At 40.2% G+C, this 11,213-nt stretch overlaps 1 protein-coding gene across 1 annotated transcript; it reads right to left on the reverse strand.

Moving 5' to 3' along the window:
- Nucleotides 1-4,035: 4,035 nt before the first annotated feature.
- On the reverse strand, nt 4,036-6,024 carry LOC110708322 (aspartic proteinase CDR1-like). Its single transcript, XM_021886427.1, has one exon. It carries the CDS (start codon nt 5,966-5,968, stop codon nt 4,640-4,642), a length of 1,329 nt encoding a protein of 442 aa, XP_021742119.1. The 5' UTR covers nt 5,969-6,024; the 3' UTR covers nt 4,036-4,639.
- Between the last annotated feature and the right edge of the window lie 5,189 nt (nt 6,025-11,213).

Raw genomic sequence — 11,213 nt, forward strand, 5'->3', positions numbered from 1 at the left:
AGATCTCCATACCCAAAATCTTCCTAGCTGCACCCAAGTCTTTCATGTCAAACTCCGAGTTAAGCATCTCCTTTAATCTAGCAATATCAGATTTATTCTTTGTGGCAACCAACATGTCATCAACATATAACAAAAGATAAATCATGGAACCATTATCCAGCTTACTATGATACACACAGCAATCATATGAATTCCTGTCAAAACCTTGTGAAACCATAAAAGAATCAAACCTTTTGTACCACTGTCGGGGGGATTGCTTAAGTCCATACAATGACTTTAGCAATCTGCAGGCATAGTGTTCCTTTCCAGGAGCTTCGAATCCTTCGGGCTGCTTCATCAGAATCTCCTCCTCCAAATCGCCATGAAGGAAGGCCGTTTTAACATCCAACTGCTCCAGCTCAAGATCAAAATGTGCTACAATTGACAATAACACACGGATAGAAGTATGTCGAACCACAGGTGAGAATATCTCAACAAAGTCAACCCCTTCTACCTGACTGAACCCCTTAGCAACTAGCCTAGCCTTAAAACGTATTTGCTCAGTTTCCGACAACCCTTCTTTCTTCTTGTAAATCCATTTACAACCCACAAGCTTCCTCCCTTCCGGTACCTTTACCAGTTCCCACACTCTGTTCTTGTAAAGGGACTGCATCTCTTCACCCATTGCGGCAAGCCATTGCGCAGACTCACTACAACTAATTGCTTGTTTATATGTGGCAGGTTCAAATGACTCTACATCATCAGCTACACTCAATGCATAACCTGTCATCGCATCAACACAGCAATTTCTTCCCTCCATCTCTTCAATCAATCTAACAGGCTTCTTGATAACTCGTTTAGGCATCTCAAGAATGGTGTCAGGTTGACTAGATGACCCCTGATTAGATTGCTCCACCTCATCCCCAGAGTTAGAATGAGTAGGAGTAATCTCAGGTTCAGGAGTACCCGGCACTGGAACATCAGCATCATCATCAATATATTGTACCCGAGGTAAATCAGCAATGGTAGACTGATGTACCTCAAGTACCCCATCTGTCTGTAATAAATTGTCTCCTTCCCTTCTCAAATCTGAAATCTCTGCATTTTTAATTGAATACATGGTGTTTTCATCGAAAGTAACATCCCTACTAAGAATGACCCGACCCTCCGAAGGTGAAAAAATTCTAAACCCCTTCACACCATCCCCGTACCCAACAAAACACCCCTTCTTGGCTCGTGGATCCAGCTTACCCTCAATAACATGATAATAAGCAACACAACCAAAAATCTTCAAATTCGAAAAATTAGGCAACTTACCACTCCAGATCTCAAACGGAATTTTGGAATCAATTCCAGAATGAGGACCCCTATTAATGACATAACAAGCTGTTAACACAGCTTCACTCCAGTACCTCCTCCCAAGCCCTGCATTAGAGAGCATGCATCGAACTCTCTCTAGCAGTGTCTGATTAACCCGTTCTGCTACACCGTTCTGCTGTGGTGTCTTCCTGACAGTATGATGCCGACCTATACCCTCATCTGCACAGAACTGATTAAACTCGTCTTTGCAAAACTCTAGCCCATTGTCCGTTCGTAGCTTCTTGATCTTCCTTCCTTGTCGATTTTCCACCAAAGCTTTCCATTGCTTGAAAACTTTGAAGGCCTCATCCTTTGACTTAAGCAACCTAAGCCATGTGTATCGGGACTTGTCATCAACAAATGACACAAAATAGTGGTAACCTCCCATACCTTCAACTCTAGATGGACCCCAGCAATCTGAATGGATGTAATCGAGCACTGCATCAGTAATGTGAGCACCCTTGCTGAACTTTGACCTGTGTTTCTTACCAAACACACAATGCTCACAAAATTCAAGGTTGGCAACCTTGACCCCGGATAGAAGACCCCTCTTGGACAATAGCTGCATCCCCTTCTCCCCCATATGACCAAGCCTCATGTGCCAAATCTTAGTCATCTCCTGGTGAGATACAGATGCGCAAACCGCAGAACTAGGCAGTGTAACACCCTCAAAAACATAGAGGGTGTTCCTTTTGATACCCTTAAGTACCAACTCAGAACCTCTGAAAATACACAACTCCCCATCTGAAAACACACCATTGTACCCCAATTCATCCAGGGTACCCAATGAAATCAGATTCTTTCCTAAAGCAGGAACATGCCGTACATTAGTCAAAGTTAACCTCCGCCCATCAACAGTCCTCAACCTCATGGAACCAATACCTGTGACCTTACATGGAGCATTGTTACCGACTATAACCATACCCCCATTGCGAGGTTCATATGTATCAAACCAATCTCGACGTGGACACATATGGAACGAACACCCCGAATCTAGAACCCAGTTATCAGATAAATCATCAGACCTAGCAGAACTGACTAATGCTAAATCTTCCTCTGAATTATAGCTCTCATTCGGTTTCTCTTCAACTACAGCAGCCTGGGACTTGTTTTTCCTCACCGGACAATTATTCCTAAAGTGACCCGGTTCTTTACAGTAATAACATGTTTTAGTAGTAGTTTTACTAGATCCATCCTTGCCGTTTCCAGCACCCGACCCAGCATTGTTCCCCTTGTTAAACCCCTTATTCTTTTTAGACTTTCCGGACTTAACAAATAACCCACTACCATTATCCCCATTATCACTCGTAGCTTTCATTCTGAGTTCCCTAGTATGAAGTGCTGCCTTCACTTCTTCTAAGGTTATAGAATCCTTACCAACAACAAAAGACTCTACAAAATTCTCAAAGCTAGACGGTAGAGATACAAGTAAAATCAACGCAGCATCCTCATCATCAATTTTAACATCTAAATTACGTAAATCAAGCAAAATAGAGTTAAGTTTTTCTAGATGTTCCCGTAAGGAAGTACCTGACTGCATCCGGAGGCTAAACAACCGCTGTTTCAGTAATAATTTGTTGGTCAACGACTTAGTCATATACAATGACTCCAGCTTCAGCCACAATCCAGCCGCCGTTTCCTGATCAGCAACCTCCGTGATGATTTGATCATCAAGACTAAGTAATATGGTAGAGTGTGCCTTCTCTTCCATAACTTCTAACTGCGAGTCAGTCGGTCCGTCTCCTGACTCCGAAGTAGTACTCTTTGGAGCCAACGGACGCCATATCTGCTGTTGTTTTAACAGAGCCTTCATCTTAATTTGCCATAGCCCGAAACTATTTTTCCCGGTAAACTTCTCAATTCTTATTGTTGAATCTCCTGCCATTGTTATCTTCAAGAAACTCTCCAAGGATTGAACCTGAGCTCTTGATACCAATTGTTGTGCGACAGCGGAAGCAAAGGTCGAAAACAAACAAGAAAACAATAAAGAAATTCAATGCAAACAATAAGAACAACACCAAGAATTTACGTGGTTCACTATCGATGTGATAGCTACGTCCACGGGCACCGAGATCGAATGATTTCACTATAAACTGCAAAGATTACAAAGATGATTCTTGTATTTCTCAAGAACGGCTCTCACTCTGTCTCTCTTCACCCTAATACTGATATTAGGGAGGTTTTATATTAATCCCTAATTAAAAGATACTTGGGCAAAAAGATAATAAAATAAGATAACCTAAAACCGCAAAATCCGCGTTCCGTATTTTTCCTTCTCCGCCCGGTCAGACCGGGCAAGGTCTGCCCGATCGGGCGCGAGAAGAAGACTCCATACGAATGCTTCAACGTATCCAACCCCCACCGCCCGGTCAGACCGGGCAAGGTCTGCCCGATCGGGCGAAGGCTCGCCCGGTCGGGCGAAGGCTCGCCCGGTCGGGCGCGAGAGCAGCTTCTTCAACGAATTTGCCAGGCACCTCTTCTTCTTCCGCCCGGTCAGACCGGGCAATGTCCGCCCGATCGGGCGGACAAAGCTACGAAGTACGAGTCACCTAATATACTTATCAACACTTTTCGACATTGACAAGATATGGGAAGCTTCCCTTCAACATGGATTTCTTCCATCCAAGACATTTGCTTAGCCATATTGGCTAATTAAATATATTCTGTATAAGTATTACTTGAATAAGATAAGAAAGATCAAGAGTTCAATGTATTGATGCACTTTGTGACTTAATAGTCCATGAACATTTGCTATAATATTGTGCATACGACAAATGTTGTAAAAGGATTAAGGGAGTTGTAATGTTACTCATGATATTAAATATATAACATATATATTGTCGTAGCTACTAAGAGCATTTCTCTAGTTAAAATTATTGTGGAAAAAATTCTTGTCGAACAAAAAACTTAATAGCCAAGAATGACAACACTTGAGTATCGTAGAGTTTGCATTTAAGAGTTAAGACTCTTAAGAGGGTAATCGCCTTAATACAGAAACTTTTCATAAGAAACTTTTCTACCAGCACATATATAAGGCAAAAGTACATACTACGAAGTACAATTTTATTGCCCGTTCAAAAAAAAAAAAAAAAAATTAAAATAAAAATAAAAATAAGTACAATTTTATTGAGCAAAGCTTCTTGATACAGGAACTCGATAGTTACAAGTATAAATAGCAAATAATACAAACTTATCACAATTAAATAGCTAAATATTAGGGGCAAAATAAATTAAGAATGAAAAATTATGATCAAGCAAATTATAAAAACATACTCATATAAAATAAATGAATGAGATCTAGTTAGTACTTAGTACAGTCTGTTGGAGCAAAAGAAACTTGCTTAGCTTTTAAATCATACCCAATTTCGAAATTAACTTGAGCAATGTTCCCAAATATGGGAGTACCATCGGTAGCCATCATTGCCAAGCAACTCACACCATCCTCAATTTCGCGAAAAGTATTGAATGCCTTTAACACAACTTCAGCCCCTTGAAATAGGAATATCACGTCTGGAGGGCTAAACTGCTGCCCTGATGTCGAGCTTGTATTATAACAGAGGTCATAATCTTCCAAAGGGCTCGGTATCGTGTTAAGTCCGATGGCACTTTTCAAAGAATACTTTAAACTGGTGTAGGTATTAGTTGGAAGCATTGTAAGAGTGGTACCAGAGTCGATGATTATGCCCAACCCCGAGTTGAGTTGGACCGAGTTATTTATATCCCCGACACTAATGCCATTGAGAGTAAGGTTGTAAAATGTGGGTTGTGTTCCCGCTAATCCAATTTGGAAGGGAGTAGACACTACTTTAGGACCGGTTATATCGGCTCCAAAGGTAAGCTTGCTTGAGACCCCGGAAGTCAAGGGAGCCAAGCAGTAGGAGAACTTGTAGTTGATTTTTGGGCCGAGTTGGGAGACTAAGGAAGATGGGCCCGCTCCTAGCCCAACAAACCCCTCTAGTGGGCTGTTGTATGGGCCTTGTTGGTCCGTGCCACAACCGAAAATGCCGGAAGAAAGGCTAATAGAGGTAGGATGAGGGGTTGGTAAGCTAATGGTTTCCGTGGCTAGGATGCCACTACTTTGTCTTGTATCACCGTAAATACTCTGATAAAAACACGACTTTGATGACTTGTTGTTATTGTTATTGTTATTATTTGAAGTATTATACGGAGAACAACTAGTAGTAAGATCTGGAGGGGTGCAATTCGGAGAAGTGCAAGGGATTGTATGATAGGTTGAAGATTTTGTTGGGTCGAAGAGTGGAGATTTTTGCGAGAAGCAGGTCTTACAAGGTGCACATTGGACCCAAATAAGGTCACTTCCCGTGTCTGCCACGGCTAAAAATTCGACTTTTGGGGTACCAAGGGCAATTTTCATGAAGTATTGTCCACCATTATTACCTTTTAAAGCATACGATGTTGCATCGCTTTTGTTATCACTTTCAAAGCCTTGGAGTTCTCTCTTGTAGTAAGGTGAAAGTGGTGAATTGCGATGGATAAGTTCGACCTTAAAGACACCATCAGAAGTAGATAGTTTTCGAGCCTCAACTGAGATCGAATTAGGGGATTCTAAGAAAGAGGAGAATGCTAGCAAAAGAGCTAGGATGATATTTGGCAAAGTATAAGCATGCATGTTGTTTGCTAACAAAAATTTGTGCCAATGGCTAATAAAAGATATATGTTTTGGTTAAGTGTGACTTATATGGTTAACAATATGGGTTTATATAATCATTTTCTAATGATAGATTATGTCTTTGTCAAAGTCAAATAAAATTATACAACGAACTATAAAAGTTTGTCAAAGGCAAATAAAAGTATACCACGAACTATTCAAGTTTGTCAGGGCAAATAAAAGTACACATAAGAATGCAAAGAGCTATACAAGTTTGTCAAGGCAAATCAAACTATACACGCACAAGTATACAGCGAGCTATACATGTTTGACAAAGCAAAAATATGATTAAATTATGGCATTACATTCCTAATAATGTTGAAAGTTTTATTGTGGTAGTTTGAAATATGATAATAATTATTTTTTAATGATTATATAGTTTATAATTGACATTTTTTTCTTTAAATAATAAATTATATTACTTAATTTTTGGTATGAAATAATATAATCAATATTTTTTTTATGTAACACATTTTTAGTTTCATTTATGTTATTTATACTTTTATTTTTATTTTATAGTTTCTCGAAAAATATTAATTTTATGTTAGATTAAAATTTCCAAAATTTATATTTTATATTAGAAGACTAATTGTGTCCATATTATAATGTAAAAAAAAAAATGAACCGATCATATTGTTTATCATCAAAGTAATATGATAGTCATATTTCAAACGACTGCTGTGAAAACATCCATACTTTTGCAATAAAAATCCTACTTTGCAAATGTGAAATTTTCATGATTTTTTTTAATTTGTAATTTGATAATTTTATGATAAGTAAATGCAGATAAAGAGATTAGGACTATAGGATTTTGCGAAATAGGGGATTAGGTGCAACTGAATTGTATTACCCAATATAAGGTTAATGTAGGCGCAATTTCGTCATTCCATATGAGTTTTTTTGGACGGAAATTTTATAAATTGGATCTCCTTAACTGGAAATTTTTGTCGGAAAACAAAAGTGATAGTGTTACTCAAACTTTTGTATTTTTGTGGTAGTTTTTTTTCAAAAAAAAATTTAATTGGTAGTTGTTAAAGAGTGGTCATTTAAATGGTAGGTGTTTGGCAAAAATTCCAAGAGATTAAATGAGATCTAATTTGATCTTATATGATCTATGTTAAATAAGTTGAGCTAAACATAGCGAATACATATATGAATTAGGACTATCTATCCCAAAAGGGAGAATAATTAGCATATAAAACTGGTGGAATACGAGTACTATTCTATTGGTATTACATGCGACTAGATCTTACATTCTCATTAGCCACATTGTTGTTTTCTAAGACCCACTTCTTATAGAGATCAAGTCTTCTTTTCGTTTCGTTCACATTTCTTGCACGGCATCAGCAATAGAAAGTTTTTTTGATGGGTTTGAGGCAACTTTTTAAGGATTTGTCAACAAACCTTTTTTTGACAAACAAAGGTTTGTTTTTGGTGTTTAGAGAGTTATCTCAAGGGCAGGTTATGAGAATTGATCCCAAAATTTTCTGAAATCAGGAGGGGAGCTTTAACCACCTGAGCTATCCCTCACTCTTACAAACAAAGGTTTATGGGGAGAGGTTTGTTTTTACAAACTGGTTTGCATTTTGCTTGCAAATGCTATACAAGTTGCCAAGTGGATTAGTCGAACCCACTTGATGAATTTTCTTTATTTTTTGTTTTGATTAATTTAATAAGTTGTATGGATAGTGGGTTCTATGCATAAACTTTTGAACAGGTTTATCTATTGTTGCTAAATGCGAATAGCTTTGTGTGGGTACTTGGGTGAGAGATTTGTGTGATGATGATGATGATATGGCAAGTAAACAAATCCCTTGAAGGTTTGTTCCATTCTTATTACCCTAAGCCCCTTTCATTTTAAACTAGTCATTAATAAAATCAACCAATCTTTGTATTGTGTCATTTTTTGCAACCCTACAACCACAATAATTTCTTCTGCTTTTCACACAAATTAATTAGTGATACCTTGTTGAGAAATGGGACTAGTATACAGAGGAGAACTAAATCAACTAAATCACATTGACATTAGTACGTTTTACACCTTCCATTTAGAATTTCATAAACTCTCTCCATTTCGTAATAATCGCAACACTTTGACTTTTGCAATATTTATATGCTCACTTTGACTATACATTTTACCAATACATAAAAACATATATTGTCATGTAAAATATTTTTAGATTAGTCTTTAAGTATATTTTCATTATATTAACCTTTTGTATTTCTTAATAATATATAATTATAAATATTAATGGTTAAAGTTGTGCATTGACATATATGACGATCAAAGTACTGTGATTATTATAAAATGGAGGGAGTATAATTATCATATTAACTCAATCCTTCTATGTATCTATACTATTCTTAAATCCCAGGACAAAGAATTGTTGCCTTGCCAGTTGCCACACATCGCCGCCACCTCTTAACAAGGCTTTCCATCCAAATGTTTCTCCTCACGTTTAAAATAAAATAAAATAAAATAAAATAAAATAAATAATAATAATAATAATAATAATAATAATAATAATAATAATAATAATAATAATTGATTAGGGGATTTTGCTCCCACCAATCGGAATGCGCCACGTGGGCCAATCAGGTCCTGCCAAGTGTCCCCCAGTTGGCACTGTCAGGGCTTGCCACGTGGCACGCGCTTATTTGTCCACCTTGGACCTATTATGTCATGACATGTGGCATACTCCATGCCTAATGGAGAAACCAGCCACCCAGGCCCAACTTCCGAGGGAAGCCCAATCAGCCCTAGGTTAACCTAAACCTAGGATGGGCACGTTTCCCAAGGTTATAAATAACTCCCTTAATCCTCATTAAGGGGGATTACGAAAAAACACATTAATTACACACAGTAATAACCGGCTGATCTCGCTAACAAAGCATATTACCTACATTAAACACTCTCACCTAGAGAGACCCAATCACTTTAATTTCCGCATTAATTACTCCTTAATCAAGTACTAACTTGACCGTTGGAGGCGGAGCTCCCACCACCAGGAGTCTCCGTTATTTTGCAGGTACAGGCGTCCGGTTCCAGTCTCGGAATTGTAACTCTCCCGCAGGACATCAGAAAACCCCGAAACATCTGGCGCCGTCTGTGGGGAGAGTACTTCTGAGATGGCATCCAAGTCTGTACCGACTCCTGAAGAGAGGCGTCCCCTAGACGACCCTCAAGTTCAGTCGGACCATGATACCGAGAGTGAATTTGAAGTTGAAGCTCACACAGCTTCAGACGGGACCCTAAGGGCCCGACGTACCCGTCATACCGAAAGGAGGGAACGGGAACATCTTCAAACTGGAAGTGAGCCAGCAGGCGCACCGCCTGTTCGGCAACAGCCGACTGATGGGTCTGCTCCCATCACAAGGAACGAACTCATGACCTTCATGAGGAACTTCAAGGGAGAGATTCAAGAGTTGATCAACAAGAAGCCGCCTGCTCCAGTCAAGGAGCAGTCGGCTAAGAAACCCACCACTTCACTGAAGAGGAAGCCAGTTCAAGGGCGAGAGGCGACTCCTCATCCTAAATCTAGGAAGCGGGAGCCACCTGCCCTTGATTTCACAAAATTCCGTTTTCCTACAGGAAATAGGAAACCTGTTCGCCATATTCAGGCGGACGGGTCGAAGCAAACATTCACAGACGCTCGGCTACTGCTAGAGCAGAAGAAGAGTGACCGATTGTCAGAGTCGGCCTCTACTTCAAACTTTCAAGACAGTCTGCGAAATGCCTCGATGAGGCATACTCAGTCGTATCATGAGAGTCAGTCAGGCGGCACCTCCCGTCAGTCCGGCTTTCATAGCGACCAGGCGGTACCAAACTTACCATTTGTGCCGCAACAACAGTATTTTTTGCAGCCACCTCCGTTTGGTGGACCTACAGCAAAAACCGTCAAACCTATGGACTGGCAGCTGCGGTTGCTTAGACTTGGTGAACAGTCGTCGGCCTTCTCCAAGGAAATTACTGAAGCCGCTCAGCCGGCCAAAGTGAAAAATGTACTAGTAGGCGCCTATGACGGCACTACTAACCCAGAAGACCATCTGATGGCATTCACCAACCTGATGTACCTTCAAGGGTTAGATGATCCCACTTGGTGCAAGTGTTTCCCAGCAACTCTCAAAGGAATCGCACAACAATGGTTCGGCAACCTGCCGACTGGTTGTGTAAATAGCTTCATGACGCTTGCTTACTTATTCACCTCCAACTTCGCCATGAACATCCCTGCGAAGAAAACGACCCTTGATTTAGGAACAATTCAGCAGGGCGAGAAGGAGGGGCTTCGTTCTTACATCAGGCGGTTTAACCTGATGAGAATACAGATTCAAGGGTTACCGGATGAGGTAGCCTATACTGACTTTTTCAGAGGTCTCAAAGACGGGTCTACCTTCAAATTTGATTTGGTTTGAAAGAGGGTGGCGACTCTTCAAGAGGCCTTGATTGAAGCAGAAGCCTATATACAGGCGACTGATCTTTGTACGGTAAAACAGTCAGACGGGAAAAGGTTCGACAAAAGAGAAGGACGACAGAAACAGTCGTCAAACAAAGATGAGAAGAGAAAAGAGGTCTGGGCGGCTGATTCCTCTAAACAGCCGGCCCAGAAAAAGAAAAAAGAATTCAAATCATACTCCCCAAAGTATGCGTTTAACAAAGATAACCAGTTTATCCTAAAAGAAATCAAGGGACGAATCTCAATTGAGAAGCCGGTCCCCATGAAGGGTTCTGCAAACAACCGGAACCAAGATAAATTCTGTGCTTATCATGATGATGTTGGTCATCACACCAATGACTGCATCAGTCTCATGCGGTATCTGGACCGCCTGGCTGAGCAAGGTGATCTTGACACTTATGTCAAGAAATCTAGGGGGAACACTTCCTCAAAAAAGCAGTCGGCCAAAAAGAATCAACAGGCCGACAGCTCCGATACAGATGATGCAGTCGTCTACACCATTGCAGGCGGCTTCTCAGGAGGCGGCCCCACTATTAGGGGCAACAAAGACAATATCAGGCGGTTAGATGTAAATTCCGTTCACCAAGAACGGCCGTCCAAATATTCATTTCCTGAGATTGTCATCACTGAAGAAGATCTAGGAGGGGTAATAGGGTCCCATGACGACCCTATCGTTATTGAATGTAAAGTGGCCAACCAGAGAGTTGGCCGAATCCTCATAGATACCGGAAGCTCCTCAGATCTCATCAGTA

The sequence above is a fragment of the Chenopodium quinoa genome, unplaced genomic scaffold, assembly GCF_001683475.1.
Source record: "Chenopodium quinoa cultivar QQ74 unplaced genomic scaffold, ASM168347v1, whole genome shotgun sequence".
Taxonomy (NCBI): domain Eukaryota; kingdom Viridiplantae; phylum Streptophyta; class Magnoliopsida; order Caryophyllales; family Amaranthaceae; genus Chenopodium; species Chenopodium quinoa.

Excerpts from the sequence above, each read along its gene's own strand:
- LOC110708322 (XM_021886427.1), bottom strand. The coding sequence starts at position 5,968 with ATGCATGCTTATACTTTGCCAAATATCATCCTAGCTCTTTTGCTAGCA.